This window comes from Equus quagga, chromosome 20 (genome assembly GCF_021613505.1).
Source record: "Equus quagga isolate Etosha38 chromosome 20, UCLA_HA_Equagga_1.0, whole genome shotgun sequence".
NCBI lineage: Eukaryota > Metazoa > Chordata > Mammalia > Perissodactyla > Equidae > Equus > Equus quagga.
The window spans coordinates 21,500,658-21,528,126 of record NC_060286.1 but is presented as its reverse complement, the minus strand read 5'-3'; the positions used below and the strand labels follow the sequence as shown (position 1 = coordinate 21,528,126).

The 27,469-nt window shown below is 41.1% G+C and overlaps 1 protein-coding gene across 3 annotated transcripts; it reads left to right on the top strand.

Moving 5' to 3' along the window:
• Nucleotides 1-17: 17 nt before the first annotated feature.
• ALKBH1 (alkB homolog 1, histone H2A dioxygenase) lies at nt 18-27,047 on the top strand. 3 transcript variants are annotated; one of them, XR_006886396.1, is made up of 7 exons: nt 18-203; nt 2,711-2,819; nt 6,617-6,779; nt 19,402-19,492; nt 22,566-22,759; nt 23,796-24,806; nt 25,803-27,047. XR_006886396.1 is itself a non-coding variant. In XM_046647905.1 (6 exons), the coding sequence occupies exons 1-6, from the start codon at nt 21-23 to the stop codon at nt 24,223-24,225; spliced, it is 1,170 nt and encodes a 389-aa protein (XP_046503861.1). In that variant the 5' UTR covers nt 18-20; the 3' UTR covers nt 24,226-25,380. The 3 variants fall into 3 exon arrangements, 1 of the variants encoding a protein (XP_046503861.1); XR_006886397.1 differs by lacking the exon at nt 25,803-27,047 and adding an exon at nt 25,393-25,796; XM_046647905.1 differs by lacking the exon at nt 25,803-27,047 and having other exon boundaries at nt 23,796-25,380.
• Nucleotides 27,048-27,469: the final 422 nt, after the last annotated feature.

Here is a 27,469-nt window from a genome sequence, read left to right as displayed (position 1 = left end):
AGAGGAGGCCGGGCGGCGAGATGGGGAGGATGTCGGCGGCCGTGGGTTCAGTGGCGACGCTGGCGGCGGAGCCGGGGGAGGATGCCTTTCGGAAGCTTTTCCGCTTCTACCGACAGAGCCGCCCCGGGACCGCAGACCTGGGAGGGGTTATCGACTTCTCGGCGGCCCACGCAGCCCGCGGCCCGGGGCCCGAGGCCCACAAGGTACGGAGACAAGAGCGGCGCGCGCCTCCCCGTCGCCTCGCCTGGCTTGTTGGAGGGGCTTCAATTCAACTTCACCTCTTTCGCTTCCAGACTGACTGTTATTGAGCGATCCCCCCCCCTCCATGGGCTGGCGTTGAACTGCAACGATGGCGGTGAAGATTCCGCTGCCCGTTTCTCCACGCGGCCATTCCCAGCTGCGGCCTCAGTCAAAAAATGCCTGGGAATTGGGGTTCATTCCTTCAATTAACTGTTTGCATTTCTACTTCAAACCGTGTAAAAACCCCTAAACCGTATTCGTAGACGTCAGGGTAGCGGCTCTGCAGCTGGAGAAAACCAACCACCCGAGTAATCCCAGAATTGAGGGGGATGGATGTTGTTAAGCCTTTGTCCGAAAAACCGGTGCTTGTCTTCTCTCGGCCTTTTCGACAGAGGGCGTTGAAAGGTTTTGAGATAATCTCTTCAAGTGGAAAGTAAAGGGCAAACGAATCCATCCAGCATCGTTATTTCTTGCTTTCCCCATGGAAATTAAGAAAAGTAACATAAGAGGGGACCGGGAAAACAGGAAGAATCACAAGTATAGCGTAATGTATATTTTTTTTTACAATCGCTTTAACTCGGGATGCCTGATCCCTTAATTTGCCTTTGGTGCTGTTCACAGGTGGCTGTTTGAGGCATTCTTTCCAAGCTTAGTAACAGCTCTCAATAAAAGTGGAATGCTGTATTTGTCCAGAATTCAGCTTCTTAGAAACTTCATTCGTTAGCAGAAATGGTCTTAGAATTGTCAAAATAACAGAGAAAGTCTGCACCCCAAGAATAATATACTTGACTCATGGGACAGCCCCTCAGACCCTCATTCAGCCCTTTTCGCCTGTATTTTATCCTAATACTTAAACACTGTTAGAATGTAAACCACCTGAGGAGGAGATATTGTGTCTAGCACAGTACCTAAAACAGTAAGCACTTAATAAATATGAGTACATAAAAACTGGAGTATTTAGTTCCCCTGCTCAAAACAGATTGAAAGTAGCAAATTAGAAAGAAAGTTGCTATTACAAGACACCTGATGCAAGCAGTGGAGACAGTGATGGCTAATGGTCTGGTGAAGGAGGAAGCAGAAAAACTTTTTTAAAAAAACTCAAGAGATTGGGGCTGGCCAGTGGCATAGTGGTTAAGTTCATGCGCTCCGCTTCAGAGGTCTGGGGTTCGCCACTTTGGATCCTGGGCACAGACCACTCATCGAGCCATGCTGTGGTGGCATCCCACATAGAACTAGAAGGACTTACAACTAGGATATACAACTAGGTACTGGGGCTTTGGGGAGGAAAAAAAGAGGAGGATTGGCAACAGATGTTAGCTCACAGCCAATCTTCCTCACAAAAAACAAAAGTAAACAGGTTTTGTTCAGCTTAGTATATGGTAGAATAGGTCCATAAACTTCAGGTCTGAGGATGTTGCTGAATTACAGTGTGGTATTAAGTATGGTCTATTTAAGAAATCATTACAAAATGTTTAAAATAAAAACATTTTCTCAGCCCCCACGTACCCAGAAAACTTAGCTGGTCAGGACTCTAGAGAGTTCCAAATAGCCATTTTATGATAGAGACTATTTATACACCAGCCACTTGGTATTTTCTGGAAGTCTTCACATTGGGGAAGTTAACAGAATAAGGGGTCATATCCCTTTGGAAGAAAACTTTTGATTTATTCTCAGGCAAGCCAGACTCTAAGTTTATTATTCATGGAAGAATAAGGTTTTTTTCCCCTAAATGTCCCTACTTTAGTGACTGCATATTGGTTTCTTAACCAATTTAATGAACCATCCATAAGATGCTCTTAGATGCCAAGAAAACTTAATGAGCCCCTGAAAAACTTAATTTCAAATTAAGTAATCAACAAAGACAAAAAGTTCTGAGTTTTAGTTTGAAGTTTCATCTAAAAGAAAGCAAATATTGTACTTTTGGCAGACAGGATTCCCAGTGTTTTATTGAAACGTTTTTTCTGTCTGGTCAGAGCACTCTTTTTCCATACTCTCACCCTCCGCACCCTGGTGTTCTTCATACCTCTGTTAAAACACTTAACTGTACACAAGTGCCTCAGAAGCGTTATTGTTAGCCCTAACCAAAGCAAGCGGCATTGTGACTCAGGGTATTTCAGTACACCAAACGCCTTTCATGATTCAGAGTCCTATGATAAGTCACAAAGATGTGGAATCACAGGAAAAGGTAGTCTTGAAGGCCAAAATCAGCCTGCTTCTCATTATTTCTTATCTCAACTTTCTGTCGCTCTCTAGTGTTTGTTAGGATGTAGATGAGGAGGCTGAGGCTCTAAGAAGTTAAGTGACTTAGATGTAAGTGTTACATCACCTGAGTAATAGAACTGAGTTTAGGACTCTACACTTAGGACTCCTAACTTTGCCCCATACCAGAAATGTCTTTAGAGGTTTGAGGTTCTCAGAGTTGACCTATAAAATAGCTTTAGCCCTCTGACTTCTGTTTCTTTCCTACCAGGTGGTCAGATCTCAGCTAAGTTTGTCCTCAGTGAGTGACCATGATGCACACAGAGCAGGACTTCAGCCGGTCAGCAAGTGGCGAGCCTATGGACTCGAAGGCTATCCTGGTGAGTGCAGCTGACCTCAGAAGGTGAAATCACCAAATCATTTGTCTAATTTCAGAGGAGGAGCAGTAAGCAAGTGAATAGACAAAGGAGAAAACTAAACAGAAATGTTCCACTCCCATACCCCTCCTAAGGGGTCTAAGATTTCCGTTTATTTAACATTCCCAAAGGATAGAGCAGGAGTCAGGAGTGCCTGCCTTATATTGCAGAAAGTGACACACCAAGTACAAATCAAAAACTAGGACATTGAGAGGCCGGCCCCATGGCCAAGTGGTTAAGTTTGCACGCTCCACTTCGGCGGCCCAGGGTTTTGCCGGTTTGGATCCCCAGCATGGACATGGCACCGCTCTTCAAGCCATACTGAGGTGGCATCCTGCATAGCACAACAGAAGGACCTACAACTAGAAGATACAACTATGTACTGGGGGCTTTGGGGAGAAGGAGGAAAACAAAACAAAGAAAGATTACAACAGATGTTAGCACAGGTGCCAATCTTTAAGAAAAAAATAAACTAGGACATTGACTCTGGGCTCCCTGCCACAGCTCTGAACCCCTATTCTGGCAGGAGAGCCGCTTTGAATGACAGAATAATTCATAACGGTCACTCCATTCACAAAATCCCTGCATTCTCAAATGGCATGACAATAGCTTAAAAATTGTTGCTATCAGCAAGGCTGAACATTTGAAAAGAGAACAGTTAATATGATCAAAAGTCCTAATAAACTATATAATCTAGAACTTTGAACTTTGGTGATGTTGGATAACTCACTTTACAGATAAAGAAATTTAGATAATACTGCGAAGTGGGTAATGTTATTAACCTTTTTTCTAGGATAATGGGGTCATTGTAGATTAATTATTATCAACCATTTAGAAAATACGGAAATGCTTTATTTGGCCAAATAATCTTATATCTGCCATCCTGTTTCTTTCTAGAGGATGTAAAGTTAGCACTGCACTGTGATTTCAAATATAGATTAAAAAAACATAGGATTCCCTAAAAAGAAATATTCATTTTCATTGTGCAAAGGGCCAGATCTATGTTATAGCTTTTAATACATCTTGACCACTGATGTATTTGTTAATAACATGGGAAGGTGTAACAGCTTTAATACTTCCTATAAAAGGCCTCTTGAACTTTAGTTCTGTTTTGAAGAACTAGAGACTTCAATCTTGGGGCTGAAGTCACAAAGGAGACAGTTGAATGGTGGAATTTGTGTATGAAAGCATTGCTCTCCATGAGTTTGGGTAAATGAGGAGCATGCATCACCAGCAGTCTTTCATGCACTTTTTGTTTTTGAAGGCTGCTCTTTACCTTTCAGACCTAGCTCCTGTTTTCAAGGCTGTGTTTCTCTGTTGCCAGGCCTTCTTCCCTTAACAGATTGTTCAGACTACAGTTGTCAGCCCCACTTTGGTTTTCTATTGTCCAAGTTGATGTACATTTTGAGGTTTTCTAGTATTTCACACTTAAGCCACGTCATTTGAGTTGGTACCTCATTATGTCCTTAGAGACTTTATTCTGTCTTCTCTGCCATTGTAAGCTGCATTTAATAGAATCATCATGTCCTAAACATGGGAGATGACAGTCTCACCTTACTCTGGCTGGATCAGACGAATTGTGTTTACTTCTGGATCCTGTTTATTCTAAAGGAACTGAGTATACCACAACCCGTCCTTATGAGAGTGAGTGGGAAGATGATGGGTCTGAAGACCAGAAATTCAGTTTAGGGAAGAGTATAGTTGAGGGGGAACGTGATAGCATGAAACATCTGAAATGTTGTCATACACTAGAAGGGATGGGAAACAGTGCATACTAGTTAAGACCTAGGTTCTGACGCCAGGATACCTGGGTTCACATCCTGGCTCTACCATCTACTACTATATGACCTTGGACAGGTTTTTTAATCTCCCTTGGCCTCAGTTTCCCCATATGTAAGATGCGTATAAAAATAGTATTGACTTCATAAGGTTGTTATGAGGATTAAATCTGAGTGTACATGTAAAGTGCTTAGGTCAGAGCCTGGCACATAGAAAATGCTCAGTAAATGTTAACTGTAAAGCTGGAGGTATTTATCAGGAAGAATTAAGAACTGATTTGGGGTTGCTCTGTGTGTTGGAACCTAAGACCAATGCATGAAAATTAAAAGGAGGAAACTTTTAACTCAACAAAAGGAAGACAACAGTTGTCTGGAATGGACTGCCTAAAAGGGTATTAAATTTCCTGTTACTGTTCAATCTTGGACTAGATCAGAGGTATTCTTCCTTTAATCTGATATTTGGTGGGTATTATAATCTTGATAAGATTTTGTAAAATAATGATGATAGCAGATGGTAAGTTGTTGGGGGTTTCTTTGTATCTTTTTTTTTCTTTCATAATACTGGCAGTCCTGTCACTCTCCTAAATTATTTGGAGACTTTTACTGATACATGAAATGCATAAGTGGCCTCCACACTTATAAGCAAATGTTCTCATTCCTGTCCTCCAATTTTAGAGGAGAAGAGTTCCTTTAGTTCAAAGCCAGTCCCTTCACTTTTTTGATCCCACCGTCTTTCACCTCCTCCAGCTTTCAGGCAATGCTCTCTTTTTTTCCTCTCACCTGTTTTCAGCCAGTTCCTTTCTGCTGGCTCTTTTCTCATAATCTATAAGCGTGGTTAGGTCTTTCCAAACCCTAAAAACCATAAACTCTCTGTAATTCTTTGTTCTTCTGCAACTACTCCTCAGCCTTTGTTTCCTTCCATAGCCAGGGCTTCTAAAAGGCGTTATCTGTATAGCTGTCTCTACTGTCCTGTCTCCAGGTACTTCACAAGGACAAAGGTTTTCATCTCTCTAATTCTTAAGAAAGTACATAGTGGGGCTGGCCCAATGGTGTAGTTATTAAGTTTGCACGCTCTGCTTTGGTGGCCTGGGGTTTGTGGGTTTGGGGCCTGGGCACGTTCCTAGCACTGCTGGTCAAGCCACATTGTGGTGGCATCCCACATAAAATAGAGGAAGATTGGCACAGATGTTAGCTCAGGGCCCATCTTACCAAAAAAAAAAAAAGAACATGACATAGTGTGTGTTTCTTGAGTGTTTGATGAATGAATCCTTACCGTGCATAGGGTTCCAGTTAAATATTCTTATTCTTTTTTTACAGAGGAGAAAAATCAGGTTAGATTACTTTTCAAACCAGAAAGATCTTTTCAACACACATGCTGCAGCTATTTACTTCGTGCCATACTCAACAGATGTACAGACCGTCTTTCTTCCCTGTTAGTCACGAGGCAGAAATCACACCAATTATTTTAATGGGATAACTTAATATAAAGAATTGTTAGCCAGATTGTAGAAAACAGAAAAGGCAAAAAGGGAGCACTGAGATGTCACAAAGGTAGTTACTGCAGGAAGCAGCTGCCACCTCGTGAAGGGATGATATCTGGTGAAAATTTGAGGGATGACTTTGGTACTCTCAATCCTAAAGTTTGCTTTGGGGTAACACAATTGATAATTGTGGAATATTTCTCTTCGGAATAACCCACAAAGCCAGATATTTGCCTAGTGATAGATGTCTAATATTCATCATCAGAACTTAGCTTTTCATTGACTTAAAGATACTCCTCTTCCTCTAAAATTCGAGGATAGGAATGAGAACATTTGCTTTTAAGTGAACATTGCTTTAAGAAGCTGCTGGAAGCATGAGCAAAGGGAGATGGGGAGTAAATAATAAAGTAGTGGGCATAAGAGTGTCAACAAAAATAAATTATCTGAATAACTGATGGAGAATTTCCTCCTCTCCTTTTTTCCCCACCCATCTTTTGTATAGGATTTATTTTTATCCCGAACCCCTTCCTCCCAGGTTACCAGTGGCACTGGGTAAAGCAGTGCCTTAAGTTATATTCCCAGAAACCCAACGTTTGTAACCTGGACAAACACATGACTGAAGAACAGACCCAAGATCTGTGGGAACAGAGCAAAGAGTTTCTGAGGTAAGTCTTCTCAGTCACAATAAAGTGGTAGTTTTCAGTGCAGGCCATCCCAGATCACTCTGTAACAGTGCGGTGAGAGTGACTGACCTGTTTATTTTTCCCTCCTTTCCACATCAATATGGCACAGTTACGTTCTTTCCCCCAGGAACATTTGGACAGATGCTTTGACAGTTACATTAAATTGAGATCCATTTTAAAGATTTGCTTATTGTAGCTTAGATGTTGAGTTCATCCTCATTAATCATCAGATGATCCGTTTTCATTCAGTTTCAGCCCTTTTTTCTACTTCAAGTGAGTTCCTTTAAAGACTTGTGATATTCTGGAAAAAAGTAACACTGAAAGCTCTTTACTTCTGCTCTACTAGATGAAGTTAGTGCTACCAGCTGTTTTATGGTAGGTCACTTGTTCTTCATCATAAGAACTAATGTTTGTACCTTAATGTTTCAACATTCATTCATTCCATAAGTATTTATTGAGGGTCAGTTGTGTACCAGGCATGATGCTAAGCATTGGAGAAAAAAAGATAAATAGGACACTGTCCCTGTACTCAGGAGTGCAAAGTCTGTTGGGAACTCAGTATCAACAGGAATAATTGTAGTAGAGTTCAGAAAGTATTACAATAGGTGTTTAGAAAAGTGCCATAGGGGCCGGAGGAAGAAATAAGTCTTCCAGGCAGGAAGGAGGTGTCAAAGAAGAAAAAATGATTTTTTAATTGGGTTCATTTTCCTGTTATTTTCTCTGTCCATTTGAACTGGGTCTTCAAAAATGATGAGCAATTTGCTGGTCAGAAAAGTAAGAAGGCTGTTTTGAGTAGAGAAAGCAGAGAGGTGATATTTAAGACAGTAAGTTGTTGCATGAGATGGGAGCACAGGGTGTGCTCTCGAGTTTCTGCTATGTGTCAGCCACTGTGCTTGGCTATTAGAGAGTCAAAGGCAGAGAAGAGACAGTTTCTGCCTTCAAGGAATTTGTGGATTAGTCGAGGACAGAGACATATAAACATAGAATTAAATACAATTTGGCAAGTGGAGGGATACAGTTTATAAGATACTGTGGGAATGATTTCTTAGGTGGCTGGATTGGAGGTAGATTGTGGAAAATGCTTCCTGAAAGTCATGGATAGAATTGGCAGAGATGAAGCAGGAAAGGTAGTTTGGGGCCAGATTGTGAAGGGTTTGGTGATGCAGAGCACTAGTTTAGAGTCAGATTGCCTAGATTCGGATCCCAGCCCTGCCTCTTACCAGCTCTGTCAACTTGAGCAAGTTGCTTAACCTTTCTATGCCTCATAATAGTCCTTTCCTCATTTAGTAGTGTGAGGATTAAACAAGATATTCTGTGAGAAATCCTTAGAACAGCCTGTTGAAAGCATTGTACCAGCTTTGTGTGTTCTATTTGGACTTAAGTGGATCCAGTGGTGCAGTTTTCAGAAACTGTCATGCTAATTCTAACAGGAGAAATAGAAGATTTTCTTAAGTTGAAAAGGGAAAGGAAAGCTAAAATTCCTTGTTTTTCTTTTAAAGCCTTCTTGGTCTTTGGGTTATGGTATAGGCGGGGGCAGTCATGCACCACTTAATGATGGGGATACATTCTGAGAACGTGTCCTGAGGCGATTTTGTCGCCGTGCTAACATCATAGAGTGCACTCACACAAACCTAGATGGTATAGCCTACCACCCTCCCAGGCTGTATGCTACTAATCTTATGAGACCACCATCGGATATGCAGTCCGTTGTTGACTGAAACTTCATTATACAGTACATGACTGTAGTGTCTTCTTAGAATTGAGGGCAGAGTAAAAGAAGATCATAGTTGAGTGAAATTAGTCAAAGAGAGCTTAGGGTTTGTTATTAAAGCAGCCTGCATTTTCAAGTAATTGAATTTTTTCCTTCTGACAAATAACTGCAGAAATCCCAGTTGTCATCTTCTAAGATAGCTCAGATGGATCTCTTTGATAAATCATCCTGTAAACAATGGTGAGATACATTTTTTTTTTGGTCTAATAAATTAGCAAAAATAAAAAATGTGATGGTCAAGGATTGGAAGAAACTGATGTGCTCAGACATTGCTGGTGACATTGAACATGTCTTAGGGCCCTAGTTCTCCTTCTGTCACTATGTAATAAGTGTTTCAGTTCCCTCATCTGGGAAACAGAGGGATTGGACTGAATAAGATATTCAAGGTGGTTGAATCATGGTCAGTTAGAGCCACCTGGACAGTACACGCAGCTCTTGCCACTTTCCCAGAGTGTAAGAGAAAGGGAGAGGGTCTGTGGTTCAAAAAGATTCCCTGGAGATTCTGATTATCTACCATAACCTCCACATTGAGAACTGCTGAACTAGAGGGCTTCTGAGATCTTTTCAATTTTAACTTTCTAGGTTTCTATTATCAGGGAAGAAGAAACTCTAAGTAGGAAATGAAGAAAAAATACTTATAAGCAAAAATAGGTCTGTTCACAAAACTAGGGCAGCTCAATTCTCTGCTGTGTTCAAAGTTTATTGTCAGTGAAAAGCATAGCTAGAGATTCTTGCACAAGAGTACGATAGTTAGGTACAAGCATCTTCATTGCAGCATTGTTTGTAACGGGAAAAAATGAGAAACAACCTAAGTGTCTGTCAGCCGGAGTTCAGATAAATCAAGCATGACATACCCCACAATAGAATATAGACACTATGCTGCCATTATAAAATCTGAAATCTGGGGCCGGCCTTGTGGTATAGTGCTTAAGTTTGTACATTCCACTTCGGCAGCTCTCAGGTTTGCAGGTTCAGATCCCAGGCATTTGTCAACCCATGCTGAGGCGGCATCCCACGTAAAATGGAGGAGGACTGGCACAGGTGTTAGTTCAGTGACAATCTTCCTCAAGCAAAAAGAGGAGGATTGGCAACAGATATTAGCTCAGGGCCAATCTTAAATCTTAAATCTACCCCTCTAGCAAATATGGTAATAAATAAATAAATAAAATCATTTCTCAGCAACTCCATCACAACCATCTTAGTCTAAGCCACCATCATTTACTGCAGTAGCCTCCTGACCAGTCTTCCTGTGTCTGTTCTTGTGCCTATTCAGTCTGTTTTCTGCATACAGTATAGAAATCATGTCACTTCTCTTAGAGTTTTTCATCTGCATACTGCAATTCAATTCTAATGCAAACCATCCAGAGTTAGCACAGACATCACAAGTTAAGGGCATGGTCCCCAAACAAACTGCCCTCACTTCAGACATCAGCCACAAGTTTGGGATATCCCCAGGCTACCTATACTTCTGACCCACTGGTTACAAATTCAGGTGAGTTCCCATGACCCCCCTTAGTAAATCACTAGAATGTCTCACAGAATGCAAGATAGCATTATACTTATGATTACAATTTTATTATAAAGGATACATATCATGACCATTCAATGAAGAGACATATAGGGCCGTGTCTTAGAGGGTCCAAAGTGCAGAACTTCCGTGTCCTCTTCTTATGGAATCAGGACGTGTCATCCTCCCGAGAAGCTCTCCCAAGCCTTAGTGTTTAGAGTTTTTATTGGCGTTCACTCCTTAGCCATAATTGATTGAATCATTAGCCACATAATTGAATTCAATCTCTAGCCCCCCCCCACCTGTCCCCTGAAGTCCAGCTAATATCAGTTGCCGGAAAGCCTCAAGACTCTAATCACATGTTTGGTCTTTCTAGCTTGACAAACCTACATCCAGAGTCATCTGCTTAGCATAAACTCAGGTGTGGTCCTAAGGTCCACTGTGAATAACAAAGACACTCCTATCCCTCCCAGAAATTCCAAGAGTTTAGCTCTCTTCCAAGAACCAGGGACAAAGGCCAGTGAAATTCTTTGTTATACAACCTCATCAGACTTAGAATAAAATCAGAAGTCTTTACTATGGCCCAGATGATCTGGCCCCCAGCTGCCTTTCCAGCCTCATCTACCATTCCTTTTCATTCATTCTTCTCCAGCCGTCCTGGTCTCCATGCTATTCCTTATACACATCAGTCATGCTCAGATTCTTTGTATGAGCTGTTCTTTCTACCTGGAAATCTCTTCCCTCAGATAATGATGGCTTGCTTCCTTTAGGTCTTTATTCTAGTATCATCTTATAAAAGATGATTCCCTTATCTTTCAATTAAAAATAGTCCCCTGTTTCCCCTCACTCTTTATCTTCTTGCCCTGTGTTTTTATTCTTCAATGCGTGGTAGTCACCAAATATATATTTGTGTAATTAATTAGTTAATGGATACTTTCGTTTTTGCCTTTTGAATTTTGTGAATGTATTATCTATTCAAAAATAACTTTGTAAAGAATAAGACAAGGGGCAATATAAATTTAAATAAAGGAGCTTAGCTTTATTTATTCCATAAATTAGCTTATGAAATGCTTTGTATCCATTTTTGTATATGTGGAAAGTTTTTTCCATTGATATCCTTAGTGGGGAAGCAGAATTAATCCCCTCAACTTTCTACTTTAAGGCTTTGTTTATGATGCTATTTTAGCACTTATAATAGTGAATCCAGTCATCTGGCCCTTCTCCCTCCCACTGCCTGACATGCCCCTGCCCCCACCCCCAGATCTTGAAATTTTTACAGCCTTGATGCCAAGCGCAATTCTTTGTATATATGAGAAAGGTGCTTAGTAAGTATTATTTTCATTAAATTGATATCCCTCTATTAGCCCAATTAAAGCATAATGCTAAATTTGAGAAGGATCAATTAAAGACTATATAGTACCTTTCTGTCTTATTTTCATTAGTTTATTAAATAATGCACATTGGTATTTTAGGAAACGTTTGATGCTAGGACAAATATGGAGATTAAAACTCAGTCCCTGCCTTTGAGGAAGGGACTGTTGGAGGAGGAATTCAGGTTACGTAAAGCATGTACAAGACCAAAGCCTTATTTTTGGATAGAGGAAGTTGAAAAGTGCTATGGGGACACAATAGAGGGAGAGGTTGTTACCAAACTAAGTCCGTTTTGCCCACCACACGATGTGCCAATCACCAAGATGACGAGTTTGCAGAGAGAAAGGGTTTAATCAGAAGGCAGCCAAGTAAGGAGACAGGAGAATCAATCTCAAAGCCACCTCCCCAAAAACTGAGATTAGAGATATTTATGGGATAAAGAGGCAGGGTGGTCTGAAGTGGGAATAGATGATTGGAGGTAAAGATAAGTGAAGTAATTGATGATCAGCAAGCATAGTAAAGCTTCATGGACACGTTCACAAAATGGCAGCATTACTGTGATCTGAGGGTGGAGTGTCCTTGATGTCAAAAGGTCACCTATTGGACCCAGGCGCAGCTGATGAGTCAGTGGTCTTAACCAGCCTGAACTGGACAAGGAGTCAACTCTCAGCTCCTGAAAAACTCAAGTACCTGTTACCATGGTAACCCAGGGGTCAGAGATACTATCTATAGGGTGGGTTTAGTAATGCGTTATCTAACTACTTTTGCAAACAGACGACTGAGTATAGTTAGCCCCTGGTTTCAAGACTGAGGCTAGGAAAAAGATTCCCCACCAGCAGTGAGTTTGAGAGGGCCAGCCGGTGATGCGGGAGTTGAGTTCGCGTGCTTCTCTTTGGCGGCCCGAAGAGATTATGAGAAGTGAGAGAAAGAAGTTAGAATTATCCCCAGATTTCTACGTGGCAGTTAGGGTAATACTGAGGTCTTGTTGTTGTTTTTTCCAGTTTTATTGAGATGTAATTGACATATAACATTGTATTAGTCCAAGGTGTACAACATAGCGATTTGATACATGCATATATTACGAAAGGATTATCACAGTAGGTTTAGTTTGCATCAAGCACCTCACATAGTTACAAATTTTCTCCTTTTGATGAGAACTTTTAAGATCTGCTCTCTTAGCAGCTTTCAAATATACAGTACAGTATTGTTAACCATGTCACCATGCTGTACATTACATCCCCAAAACTTATTTATCTTATAACTGGAAGATTTTACCATTTGACCACATTTACCTATTTCACCCACCCCCACCTGCCTCTGGCAACCACCAGTCTATTCTGTTTCTACAAGTTCAGATTTTTTGGATTCTAAATATAAGTGAGAGCAATACAGTATTTGTCTTTCTCTGTCTGACTTATTTCACCTAGCGTAATGCCCTCAAGGTTCATCCATGTTGTCACAAATGGCAGGATTTCCTTTTTATAGCTCAATAATATTCTACTATGTGTGTGTATATACACGCCACATTTGTTTATCCGTTCATTAGTGGACACTTAGGTTGTTTCCATGTCTTGGCTGTTGTAAATAATGCTACAATATTTATTTATGCAAAACAGTATATGTTTCCTCAAAAAATTAAAACTAGAACTACCATGTGATCCAGGAGTTCCACTTTTGGGTACATATCCAAGTGAAACAAAATCACTATCTCAGAAGGTTATCTGCATCTTCATGTTCGTTGCAACATTATATACTGATATTTTTAATGGAAATGAGTATTGGAGGAAGATCAGAATGAGCAGAGACAATCCTAAGTGTAATTTGGGGCTTACTGTTTTTGAAATGCTTGTGGAGTATCCAGGTGGAAATGTTTAGTATGCCTTTTGAAATATGGAACTGAGCTTAGGAGCAAAATCAGAGTGAGAGAGATATAGGAGTTACGCATAAAGGCCATAGTGAAGTAGTGGGAAGGGATGTGATTTTTTTTTTTTAATAGAATACATACAGAGAAAAGAAGGCCATTGGCCCTGGGGAGCATCAGCTCTGGGTTAAAAAAAATACGTTGTTAGAAACCAAGACAGGAACATGTTTGCAGAATAAGAGAAGGGCCAGCCATGTCGATAGACCTAAGATTTGACAAGTAAGTGATATAATTGAAACTAAGAAACTAGTTTTGGTAGAGTGGTGTAAGCAAAAGTCAGATTGCAGTGAGGGGAGAGAGTAAAGGCAACAAATATTGAGTCCTTTTAGGAAAGTTTAATTGTGAAGGGACGGGAGACATGGGGCACATCTAGGCGGGACATAGACAGGGTACTTCAGAGAGAGGTCAGCTTAGGGAGATGTTTTTTCTTAAGTATGTGGAAGTGTTACACATTTTTGCAGATCAAGAGGAAGAAACAAGTGCAGAGGAAGACTTGAAAATATGAGAAGAATGATAGTCAATGGAGAAAGGCCTCACAGGCTGTGTCGGGGAAGTGGGAGACGGTATCGGTGGAGAATTGGCCCTCGTAGAAAGAAGTAGGACCACTGCTGAAACCCAGAGGGAAGGATCAGGTGAAGATTTTGAAAGGTTTAGGAGGTGGAGGGGAGGGAAGTTGAAATGGTTGTGGGTCATTTGATGAGGCCTCTGTATTCTCATTGTCCTCGAAGGGAATAAGAGCAGGACTGAGAACTTGAGATGAACGGTTAAGGTGTAGAACAGGCGGTAGAGGATTAGAGAAGGCTTTAAATACTTGCAGACAGCAAAAGGATGTTAGCGATTAAGGTGGAATTGGATGCCCATTTGCAGTGATTGACTTGGGGGTTCAGGTTGAGAAGGAAGACAAACCTGGAATCACTCAAACTCTGAAAAATTGGAGTTCTGAGGTCAGGAGATGGAACTTTAGCATTAAAGGAAATGAGAGATGGGGAAAGAAGAAGGACTTGCTGTGGTCATGGAGGGAAGGATTCAGAGTTGTGAAAGATAGAATTCCCAAGCCTTTAAAAATGATTAAAAAACAAATACCTGCAATAGGATTTTTAAGGTTTTTTTATCATAAACAATCTTCAGAATTTTTCTGTCCTGAGTATTTTTGCTTTCACGATAATTTGCCAATGTCCCTTAAGGCAAAAAAGAAAAGGAAATACTCCTGCTTAGTTATGTCACTGTAACTACCCACTGCACAGAGTGCGGACAAGCAGGACAGGAGTTCATTTGCACCTGGTTAGGGTTCAGTTGAAAAGTGCTACAGAACGTGATTGCTGAGAGAACTGCCGGCACTCACATAAAGCACTTACTGTGACAGAAAGTGAGCAAACTGCTGTGTGGGCACATTTACCAGGGGAGAAGGTGCCAGCACACCCATCTGTCATCCTCCTGCCAGTGCCTGGAGGAGCAGCAGGGGCAGGGAGCAGAGCGTGTTTCTGTGTGCAGTGAGAACCAATAATCAGGGTCGTACTTGCTTGAAAACATTCTTTTGGATAATTGGATAAAATTTCAAGTTAGGTAAGGTGCCAGCATACTCCCTGCATTCCTTAGGGTGGATATCGCAGCTCCGTTGGCACTAGTCAGTGCCTTCTTTTTGCACAAGTCAGGTTTAAAAAGAGGACAGCCTACCCCCTGCATTAATCCCTCAGTATTTTCTGCTTGAAAGTGTTCTGGGAAAGTGTTAAACTTGGTTTTGGCCTTGCAGTATTCACAATGTTCAAGAGTGAATATTTTGGAGTTTTTATTACCCGAGAGGCCTGTGGGTATTTGGGGACCAAAAGGGTCCCTGAGTAGTACTGAGACAAGAAATGTCTTAGTGTCGGCCAGTCCTGTTCTCACATTTTGAGGCAAGTGTTATAAAAATTGTTGCTGCTCTCCTTCCAGAAATTCTATACAAAGGCAGGAATTGAAATCGAGTTCTCAGAAGAGGATATGAAATGAGGGGTGTGATCTTATACCTATGTGAGTCTAACACATTACACAAATGTATATATAAAAATTCTCCTCAAATTGGCACAAACACTCAGTGATCACAACTCTTTCACTAAGCAAATCTTAAGCCTTTTTCTTTTCTTTTTGTTATTAAGACTGGGCTTACTGCTTTTGAAAGTAAGACTCTGCTGGCTTTTTACATCCTTGGACCAATCCCCCTCCGTAATATAAGGCAAAGCCCAAAGCCTATCTTGCAGTGATATAGTTAAGCTAGAAAAGAGATGTTCTTTCGGATTCCGAAAGAAGGAACTAAATTTTAAAAGGTGTATTATGGGGGCCGGCCCCATGGCCGAGTGGTTAAGTTTGCCCACTCCACTTTGGCACCCCAGGGTTTTACAGGTTCAGATCCTGGGCGCGGACCTAGCACCGCTCATCAGGTCATGCTGAGGCAGCATCCCACATGCCACAACTAGAAGAACCCACAACTAAAATATACAACTATGTACTGGGGGGCTTTGGAGAGAAGATGGAAAAATAAAAATCTTTTTAAATAAATAAAGGTGTATTATAGGGTGGTTCTGTTCATGCTTGATTGTTACTGTCATTTTGATGATTTTATTTAATAATACCATAAACCTCTGTTACTTGTAATACTGTATGCCCTGTTCTTAAAGAACATTAGACTGAATCTTTTGATGGAAAAGCGCCTTGGTTTTTTTGTGTTTTGTTTGTTTGTTTGAAGATTTTATTTTTCCTTGTTCTCCCCAAAGGCCCCCGGTACATAGTTGTCTATTTTTAGTTGTGGGTCCTTCCAGTTGTGGCATCTGAGATGCCGCCTCAGCATGGCCCAGTGAGCAGTGCCATGTCCACGCCCAGGATCCAAACCAGCGAAATCCTGGGCCGCTGAAGCGGAGCGCACAAACTTAACCACTCAGCCACAGGGCCAGCCCCTGAAAAGCACCGTGTTGATGCCATATCAAGTGTCTGAAATACCATCACCTTCTGAATTATTTTCAGAGCTGCATTGTTATTATCTGCATTTGTTCAGATTGGTCTGGGTTTGATATAATAGTATGAGTTCTTCATCAACAATAAATTGATCTCTTATTGCACTAGAAAGAGATGGAGGTGTTTTGTTTTGTTTTTAAATTTTGCCTACAGTGGTGTTTCTCAAACTGTAGTCCCCAGACAAGCAGCATCAGCATCACTTGGGAACTTATTCAAAATGCAGGTTCTTAGGCCCCACCCTAGACTTACTGGATCAGAATTTATAGGCCTAGGCCCAGCCATGTGAGTTTTAACAAGCCCTCTACGTGATTCTGATGAGCATTAATGTTTGAAAACCACTTGGCAAAAACTATGTGGGGTACACTGGTTCTGTAAAAGCTTTCTGCTCGGCTCTTTGCCTTCTCTTAAATACTCAGGACACCATCTGTTTTGAGTTCTTGATTCCATTTATACACTACTGACTTCAGCATCTTCCTTTTCTCCCTCCTTGAAAATACATAGCTCCATTATACATGAAATTATCATCCTTTTCAGCAACATTTTCTCCTGTCTTTGAGATTGTCTTTAAATAAGGACTTGGGTCCCAAATACTCTCTTAGAAAGAGAAATAAATAGAATGGATCACTCTGTAGGGTAGTTTTGTAACTCTGGAACTACATTTATGTTACTGTTAACCACAAGATTCATCTGAGTCCAGAAATAAGAGGTCATACTTACTTTTCTGTCTGAAGGCTACTGAAATAGAATATGTTCTCCAGAGGAATATCAGGGAGTTCTTTTATTTGTACCTTTAGCTGAAGAAACAGTTGGTAGAACTCAGATTATCTTAATAACTAGATTGCATTTTTTTTTTAGTTTTTACGCACAGAAAATTTAAATAGTGAGTGATAATTATACATAGTAACTGTTCACATCAGCTATTTGCAGTCACTGGCCATTCCTACATATCTTTTCTCCTAAATTGTTGATAGTTGTCTGTGGCCTTTTGTGCCTAAGACCACACCCAAGTTCAGTGATTCACCAGGACGACTCCCAGGGTGCAGCACAGAGTTGTACTCACGGGTCAGAGTTACTACAGTGAAAGAATACAAAGCAAAATCAGCGAAGGGAAAGGGCATGGAACAAAGCCTAGGGAAAAGCAGGCTCAAGCTTCCAGAGTGCTCTCCCAGTGAAGTCACACAAGATGTGCTTAATTTTCCCAGCAACAAGTTGTGACAGCATGTGAGAAATGTTATCTGCCAGGGAAGCTCAATGCCCAGGTTTTTACTAGCGGCTAGTCACATAAGCAGTCTCTGCCTGACATGTACCAAAATCCCAGACTCCCAGAAGGAAGGCAGGTGTTCAGCATAACCATGTTGTTTGCACAGTTTAGGCACAGTGAGCTACAGTGTGGGAGTGGGGTGAACCTCCCCCAAATCCAAGTTTCAGCTGCCTGCCAAGGGCCAGCCTTGTAGGCGGGCCTTTCAAAGGATAGCAGTCAGATCTGCTGTGCCTCTTTTCTGCAGAGCCGCCCTGAATAAATCAGGGTTTGTTCCATTCCTTTTAGCTACAGGTCTTGATGTATGTCTGTGTCCTGAAATCCTTAGAATGTAAACTCTGTGAGGACAGATAAGCATCTATTCTGTAAACTCAGTCAGACATCAAGATGAGTGCCACTTACAGTGTGAGCCTTTAATAAATCCTTTGCTTCTGCTCATGCCGTTTTCCTGTACTGCCTACTGCGTCACTCTGTTTAAATGCTGGCCATTCTTCAGTGCCATGCTCAACTCTCAACTCCACCATGAAGGCTGCGCTGATTAGACAGCTGACTTTGAGTTCTCCTTTTTATTTCTGGTGGCCCTCAAAGTGTTGTGCTGTTCATTTCAGTACTAGATTTTACTGCCTTGAATTTCCCCCTCATTTCTTCTTATACTTATCCCCCCTCAGAATGTAAACTCCTTAAAGCAGTCTAGTCTTTTCTTTTTGAAACAGCAGTGGTTCTTGGACCAAAAAAAATTTGATTAGTGATGTAAATTACATGGAAAAAAATGATTAGGCCTAGCATTCTTGTATTTCTAGGTATTTAGAGGTAAATCAAAAAAGCATTCTGTTTAGAAACAGAGTAGTTAATCCCATAGATTTATTCAGACAACACATAATTGCAGAAAGGGCACCTCTCTATTTTACAGAAACTGCCTATGGTTTGAACAAGGGGATGTCAGTAACCACATCAATTACAGAGGTCCTTAATTGTTAGCTAAACCTCACTTATCTAAACTATGTTATACAGGATTAAAAAAGTTGTGTTCAACCATTTATTTTTGATTGTATACTGTATTTTTCCAAACTTTTCCCCAACCTGTAATTCTGGGAGGCCACCATCGTTATAGACATAGTGATAACTGTGATTGATACCCTACTTTTAGGAAACCAAATCGAACATGTTCTGTTAGCCAAATTTTCCATTACCCATAGTGCTCTTGGTCCCATTTTCCATGAATGGGTTAAGATATTTCTGTTGTCATTCTTGTTTTATCATTATTGAGATACTGAAAACTTGCCATTTAAAATTGATCACATTTAGGGGCCAGCCCGGTGGCACAGTGGTTGAGTGCGCACATTCCCCTTCAGCAGCCCAGGGTTCACTGGTTTGGATCCCGGGTGCGGACATGGCACCGCTTGGCACGCCATGCTGCAGTAGGCATCCCATGTATAAAGTAGAGGAAGATGAGCGTGGATGTTAGCTGAGGGCCAGTCTTCCTCAGCAAAAAAAAGGAGGACTGGCAGCAGTTAGCTCAGGGCTAATCTTCCTCAAAAAAATAAATAAATAAATAAAATTGATCACATTTAGCAAAGGATTTAGAACCAAGGACTAGAAATTAGAAATGCTAAAATATTTTTTAGTATTATTATATTCTTGGTCAACTCATTTATCTGTTCTAATTTCCCTTATCAAGATCTTGGCTAACAGTTTATACGATGGAATACCAAATTTAGATGCCAAGGTCCTTCAAAAGGCCATGGCTTCTATTTGAGATGAATAAGTCCTCTTTGTCTCCAATCTTTGCAGGTGTAAAGAAGTGAATAAACGGAGACCCCGAAGTTTACTAGAGAAACTGCGCTGGGTGACCCTAGGCTACCACTATAACTGGGACAGTAAGGTATTCAAATTTTCTTGCTAATTCCATTATTTTCCATTTTTATGCTTCTTGGGCCCCACATAGTTGGATTTCTTCCTGGCCAAACTTAAAGTATCAGATTATGCATTTGTGGAAGGCTCTCGTTCATTTACTCCCTCCTAAAATCCTCGTGATACAGTCTCTCAAGAGGAGTGAATAATTTAGCAAGAGAAAAGTAGTTCTTCGTGTGCCCCCAGGTCGTATGTCATCGGAAGTCATCAGTGCTTTCTCCAAGTAGCTTTCAGGGATATGGATTTTTCTTAACTGCATTTGAGAGCAGTTCTCAATTATAATCTTTATTTCCATTATTGTTTGGTGTTTGTTGAGCATTTGTTTTCTACTTAACGTCTGCCTGGAGTAAAAGAACCTCCGTATACTTCTGATGTTCTGTTTCATCAACTCAAAAAAGAACTTTCAAGATCTAGATCCCTTTGCCTGCTCTCTAAGATCTGAGCAGGAGAGAGCTGGGAAAGAATGTCCAACAGTTAACAAAGTTCCATGTTTTCCTACAGTTTCTTCTTTCCTGAGCTCTAAGCTTCAGGAAATGCCTCCTTTGTCACTGGCAGCACAGTGCCTCTTGTCTCAGTGAGGTGTGTGCTGCCAAGCGGAAGGACTAATCCTAAGAGAAAATGGAATTTAACAGATTGGTAGAGACCATCCTCCTCCTAAGCAGTTTACTTTCTAAAAGCTCTATCGGGGCCAGTCGCTTGGCCGAGCGGTTAAGTTCGTGCGCTCTGCTTCAGTGGCCCAGGGTTTCACCGGTTCAAATCCTGGGCGCAGACATGGCATTGCTCATCAAGCCATGCTGAGGCGTTGTCCCACATGCCACAACTAGAAGGACCCACAACTAAAAACTACACAACTGTGTACCGGGGGCTTGGGGAGAAAAAGGAGAAACAATAAAATCTTTAAAAGCTCTATCGTTTCAGTCAACTCAGCTATTAACAAACATATTAACTGCTCAAAGTAATGATAAATAGTGCTCAAAAGTAGTCATGATGTGATTCTTCTTTTCAGCAGTACAGACTTAATGGAAATCTGGATACCTGTATTTGGGGAAATGGCCGTGTGATTTTCTTTGGGTTAGGCAGCCTGGGTTTGAATCCTCCTTCACTAAGGATCGTGCCTACCTCATAAAGTGATTGTGACACTTTAATGATTAATGCCTACAAAGTGATTACAACAGTACCTGGCTGTCCTAAGTAGTTAAGTACACTAACACAGTAAATGTTAGCTTACCGTTTTTTATGATACTATTTTCAATGTTGATATTGTTCCTCAAGGACCTCAAAGTTAGAGCCTCTTTTACTAAGAAAAACCTGGAGTGGGAGTTATCAAAAACTCTGAATGAGTAATCAGAGAAAAGTGAAAGAGAATTAAGAAAGAAGAGTAGTGCGTGGACAGTTTAAATAGGATCGAAAGCTGGCAAAGGGAATTAATTCATCCCAGCGAGGCCATCTAGTGCTGGAACAGCGGCCCCGAGTGGTCGATCTTCTGAAAGACTAAGTGTAAAATGGTAGAGAAAACTGCAAAGTTCTCCAACTGCACCCTTAGTTTTGAGAAATCAAATAAGCTCTTGTTATTTGCAGTTCAAGAAAAGGAGAAGAAAAAAATAAAACAAAGATTCCAACTGAAAAGGCTTGACCATGCCTTCAAGACTTCTCACTTTTCCTTTCACAGACACCTGAAGTGAAAGTTCACTTCAGCCAAAGTAAACACGTTCTCTCCACAGCTGTGGCTGTTGCTCCAGCTGGAGTACGTCAGGACAGGAGTAGAGACAGGAGACAAAAGTGGATTTTCCAGTCACATTGGAGGCTGACTGAGCAAAGGGAGCAGTGAGAGAGGAGCCTCCAGACAGGGGAGGATGTCCGGTGCTGCAGGCCTCCACAGCCAGCGAGCCCTCGGACTCCTCTGCAGAGAAGGCTGCGCCTTGTCCTTCTCAGGAATTGTATAGATTTTGAAGAGTAGGTGTTCTGGCCTTTGGGCATTTTTGTTTGTTTGTTTAGAGAAAAAGGAGATTTGTGATTCTCAGGTGCTAAAAATAGAGGCAGTTCAGGGAGGTAAGTGCTGAAAATTACTTCCATTTTAAGGTCCTACCTTGACCATGGTATAAGTTTCAATTCAGATATTTTGAGCGTCATCCCATCAGATTGACCAGTGAAATAGGCACGAGGCCATGTTGCAGGCTGAGGGGTTGAAAACCAAAGTGGCTATAGTATTTGAGTTGCCTTTCTTTTAAAAAATAAACTTTGTATTTTAGAATAGTTTTAGGTTTACAGAAAAGTTTAAAAAACAGTGCAGAGAGTTCCCATATACCCCACACCCAGTTCTCCCTGTTGTTACCATCTTGCATTGGTATGGTACCTTTGTCTCAATTAGTGAACTGGTAGTAATACATTATCGTAGGAGTGTAGTCCATACTTGATTCAGATCTCCTTAGGTTTTAACTACTGTCCTTTTCCAGGGCACCACGTTACATTTAGGTGTCGTGTTTCCTTAGGCAGTTTTTTTTCTGCTTTTTCTCCCCAAATTCCCCCAGTACATAGTTGTATATTTTAGTTGTGGGTCCTTCTAGTTGTGGCATGTGGGGCGCTGCCTCAGCATGGCCTGATGAGCAGTACCATGTCCACGCCCAGGATCCGAAACAGTGAAACCCTGGGCCGCCAAAGCAGAGCGCACGAACTTAACCACTCAGCCACGGGGCTGGTCCTCCTTAGACAGTTTTGAGTTGCCTTTTTACCTAGGAGAACTATGCTGTTTGGGATTAAAGTACACTGGAGAGAGGTGTAGTAATTGCTTCGGGTGTAGGCTCTTTGCAGGGTGAGTCTGTCTAATTCATCGCTGCATAGCCCAGTGCTGCCGTATAACAGGTGCCGGGATTTTGAATGGCTCATGATTAGATTACTGGATGCCTCGAAAACGGGTGGATAAATCATGTTATGTTAATATGACATGTAAATTAGATGATTTAAAGTGGTAATTAATCTTATGCCACAGTTTCCTGTTTTCCTGAGATCATTGTTTATTTTTCTTATTTTCCCTACTTTTATCAAAGAAATACTCAGCAGATCACTATACACCTTTCCCTTCTGACCTGGCTTTCCTCTCAGAGCAAGTGGCTGCTGCCTGTGGGTTTCAGGGTTTCCGAGCCGAAGCAGGGATCCTGAATTACTACCGATTAGACTCCACGCTGGGGATCCACGTCGACAGATCTGAACTGGATCACTCCAGACCGCTGCTGTCGTTCAGGTAAGTTCTAGGGGTTTGGGATTACTATTTATTGCTTCATTCCTGTTTCTAAATCATTTTCAAGCTAAAATGAGAAAGTAAAAACATTAAACTTTCAAAAATGTTGGACTTCTAGGCATCTTAACAATGTATTGTAAGTAAAAGTATCCAAGTCTTTTAAGAGTAATGGCCAAATTATAGTTAATATTTCTGTTTAAATTGCATGGAGTCTGCCTTTTGTGATGAGAGGTCTTGTCAGTGTCTGTGGAAGAGACAAGTGGGAGGCCACAGGCAAAGTGAGCAGGCTTTTTGGGATAGAGAAGAACACAGCACAGAAGCCTGAATAGTTTACTGTCTTCGCCTCCCTAACCATAACTTTAAATTTGTGCAAAGTACTGCACCTGTATCTCACAAAGAAAGCGCGTGGCAGAATCTTTTATTAATTGCTTTATCTTTAAAGTGAACAAGAATGATAAATATAGTAAAGGACTCAAATAATTTTATTGGAAGACTTTGTCTTAAAGATGCATCAGTAAAACTTAAATAGGTAATGTTGAAATGAGTTTTTAATTGGTTTATTTTAACTGCTTCAGATTTTATTTTTCAGCAATCCCGTGGGCTCTGATAAGTTTAAGTAGCTGATTGTGGGTTGGTCACTCATAGACACAAGCCACAAGAGAAAGATCTTAGCATAGTTTAAAAAGGAGGATTTGAGGGGCCGGCCCGGTGGAATAGTGGTTGAGTTTGCACATTCCACTTCAGCAGCCGAGGTTTCACAACTTCGGATCCCAGGCACAGACCTAGCACCACTCATCAAGCCACACTGTGGTGGTGTCCCACATACAAAATAGAGGAAGATTGGCATAGATGTTAGCTCAGGGACAGTCTTCCTCAGAAAATAATAGTAATTTTTAAATAATAATAAAATTTAAAAGGAGGATTTGGGAGCAATGAGTGTTAAGCTGAAATTAGAAAATAATGCAGTTGGCAATACTTTCCCAACCATGGTTAGTAACAGAAACTTACAATTGTATATTGTTTTACTTATTTTTTGTAGCTTTGGACAGTCTGCCATCTTTCTCCTGGGTGGCCTCGAAAGAGCTGAAGCCCCCACAGCCCTGTTTATGCACAGTGGTGACATCATGGTAATGTCAGGGTTCAGCCGCCTGTTGAACCATGCAGTCCCGAGGGTCCTTCCAAGTCCAACGGGGGAAAGCCTGCCTTGCTGCCTAGAGACTCCTCTCCCGGCTGACCTCCCCGGAGATTCAGTGGTAGAGCCCTGTTCTGTGGAAGACTGGCAGGTGTGCGCCAGCTACTTGAAAACCGCTCGTGTTAACATGACTGTCCGACAGGTGCTGGCCACAGACCAGGACTTCCCTTTGGAACCCATGGAGGAGAATAAAAGAGACATCACCTCAGAAGGTGTCTGCCGTTTGGATGACGAGAATAGCCAAGTAAAACGAGCTAGGTTAAACCCTGACAGCTGAGACTCGGAGAACCCATTCTTTGACTCAAGCGGGTCTTGTAAGTAAATGACCTTGCTGTTTTGTATTGCCATAGACTTTAGCACCAATACAAGCCAAAAACAGAGACGGGGAAAAACTCATCATTGATCACACTGTTGCCTTGGAACCCATTCTGGAGAATAAACTGATTAGCCAGCTTGCTCAGAGAAGTGTTTGACATGGTCCAGTCCTGGCACTAATGTATGTGAGAAGTCCAAGGAGCTGTGACCGTCCACAACAGCCTTCTCAGCCTCTGCCATTTTCTCTGAGGCAGGCAGAAGTGTTTTCATGTCCATGGAGTCTTTAAATACCTCAGATCTTATTAATGGGAAACAGAATACCCTTCCCTCCACCCCATCTGGTGATTTGTGGTAAAATTGTGGTTCCAGGAGCCAACCATTTACCTCACCTTCTTAATTCTTCCAGTCAACGTCAAATTCCTTGATCTTCTCTTCCATCTTTTCTGGCCTTCACAGAAGAATCCTATACGTATTACAACAATGGAACTGGAAATCTCATCCCCTAGAAAAGAAATTAATCCAGCTCTCTCTCTTGCCTAAAAGGTAAATGTATATAAAAACCCAAGGAAAGGGAAAGAGGAGTTTCTCCAGATGTTTTTTAGATCTCTAAACTCTTCCTTTGACTTTTTAATGCAGTTTTAATTGTTGGAGTAAAAAAGCCCCAAGGGTGTTTTGTAACTGTTTTCTCCCTGAATAAACTTACTTGATTTTAAATTAAAGATCTGTATCTGTCTGAGGGTCAGTGTATCTGAGATTAGTTTTTTTCCTATTTTTGCTTGCTGTATTGTTCATGCTATTGGAGCCCTCTAAGCTGTCTCTGCCCTGCAGACTCCTGCTCTGCCCTAAGTATTTGTGGCTATCTCCCAGGAGAGAATATTCCTTGATATTCCAGTCACTGCTGTCTTCTTTGATGGTAGACAGCTTGGAAATTGCATGAAGCACTGACAACCCACTATCCCCGGGGCTAAGTTACATTACATTTCTCTGGACCTCGGTTTCCTCATTCATAAAATGAAGATAATATTTACTACCATCTTCCTAGAGGAATAGTGATATTTCAAATGATAAAAGAGAATTGAGTGCTCCTTTCTAGAAACACGTGCCAATATTTTCTTACGTGTACTCTTAGAGGCGTCCCAGCTTATGTGTGGATGATTGGCTGGAAGCCACTTTGATACCTGCTCCTTGGGACGTAACTTGCTGAATTTGAATTTCTCTTCTGTCCTGCCTTTTTTTTGTTATGAGGATTGAAAATTGAGTTCATATTATAATCCTTGGTAAGTGCTTTTTTTTTAAGGAATACAAATTAATGGATTCATCCCTTATGTGTAACTAGGCTGTAAAATTAGTGCATGATAGGAAAGTTTTATATAATTAAAATTACCACTGGAAAAATTCCATAATGTACCTTATATTTGACCCATTGGAAACCGACATCCTGTTATTTAGGAAATCAAACAGTCAGCTTATCCTTCAGCATTAGAACAGATTGCTCTTTGTTTAGTTGAGTATCGAATAAAAGTGTTGGCTTGTGTTTAGGGGCAGTGTTGTACGAAAAAATGCAGATTCAAACTGTAAACTCACACACCACGAAGCAAGATCTGTATCCTGTGAGAAGCATGTGGAAACTGAGGCCAGCCAGGAGAACAGCGGATTCCTCTCCCAGCCCAGGCTTCCTTAGGGATGTGCTCATTGAGTGGGTTGGTGAGCAGTGTTTACAGTTAAATTCTCTCTCTCTCATTTTTATTTATAGTTGTGTGTGTGAGGCACATGTATTTGAAGATGTATATAGTGCAGCTCTACTTTGACAGTAAGCAGAAAATCATGCAATTCAGGAAAAAGGAAAAATGGGCAATTTTTCTACATTTACATGAGGATCATCCCCCTGGGTTTATTTTAGTTGTCTACCAGCCATTTTCTAAGTCAGGGGTCAGCAAACTATGACTTGCCTCCTGTTTTTATACTGCCCACTGACTGATAATAGTTTTTACATTTCTAGATGGTTGCAAAAATATATAAAGAAGGATATTTTGTGTCATGAAAATTATATGAAGTCCAAATTTGTGTCAAATGAAGTTTTATTGGAACACAGCCACACTAATTCATTTACAGATTATCTGTGGTTGCTGTCATGCCAGAATGACGGAGTTGAATAATTGCAACAGAGACCATATAGGCTACAAAGCCTAAAAGATACGATCTGGCCTTTTACACACACTTAGCCGACGCCTAGGAGGAAACCTGGAAGCAAGAGAAGGGACCAAGGGGAAGATTTTCTTTATTATTTTATACCAGAAATGCCAGAGTGGATGTTCAGTGTGATCTAGGATGTATGTGGATCAAGAGTAGAGTCACAGAAGTTAGGCCTGGGGAAATTTGGCGCTCTAATACTCTGCTCGTGGGAAGGTAAATTGCTGTAACCTCTTCAACACAGTTTGGCATCATATGACATCCCAGCTTGACCAGGGCAGTCCTGCATTAGGTCCCCTTATCCTCTCAGAAGTGATCTCGTTAGTGATAAATTATATGGTCATCCTAATTTTGTTTTAAAATGTATACCATTTGACCCAATAAATTTCACTTCTAGGAGTTGAGTCTAAAGAAGTAATTAGAGCTGTCCTCAAGATTTTTTGTAACAATGTTTGGAATAGCAAAAGTTTGAAATATCAATAGTTAGCAACAAGGAATTGGTTGATTAAATTCATGTATTCGGGGGCTGGCCTGGTGGCGCAGCGGTTAAGTTCGCACGCTCCACTTCAGCGACCCAGAGTTTTCCAGTTTGGATCCCGGGCACAGATCGACACATCACTTATCAAGCCGTGCTGTGGCAGGCATCCCACATATAAAGTAGAGGAAGACGGGCACGGATGTTAGCTCAGGGCCAGTCTTCCTCAGCAAAAAGAGGAGGATTGGCACCAGATGATAGCTCAGGGCTAATCTTCCTGAAAAAACAAATTATATGTTTGTGCAATAAATGGTTATTGAGCACTGGTGTATGTAAGAGGCACTGTTCTTTGCACAATGCCCACCTTTGTGGTGCTTACATCCTAGTGGGTATGACATAACCATACAGTGGAAAACTGTTACCATTGAAAGTCATGTTTTGGAAAAACAGATGAGCAGATACTTATACTGTATTTATACAGTATTTAATGAGAAAATCTCATGAAACCATGCATGGTAACTAATATTGTATAAATGTTTAC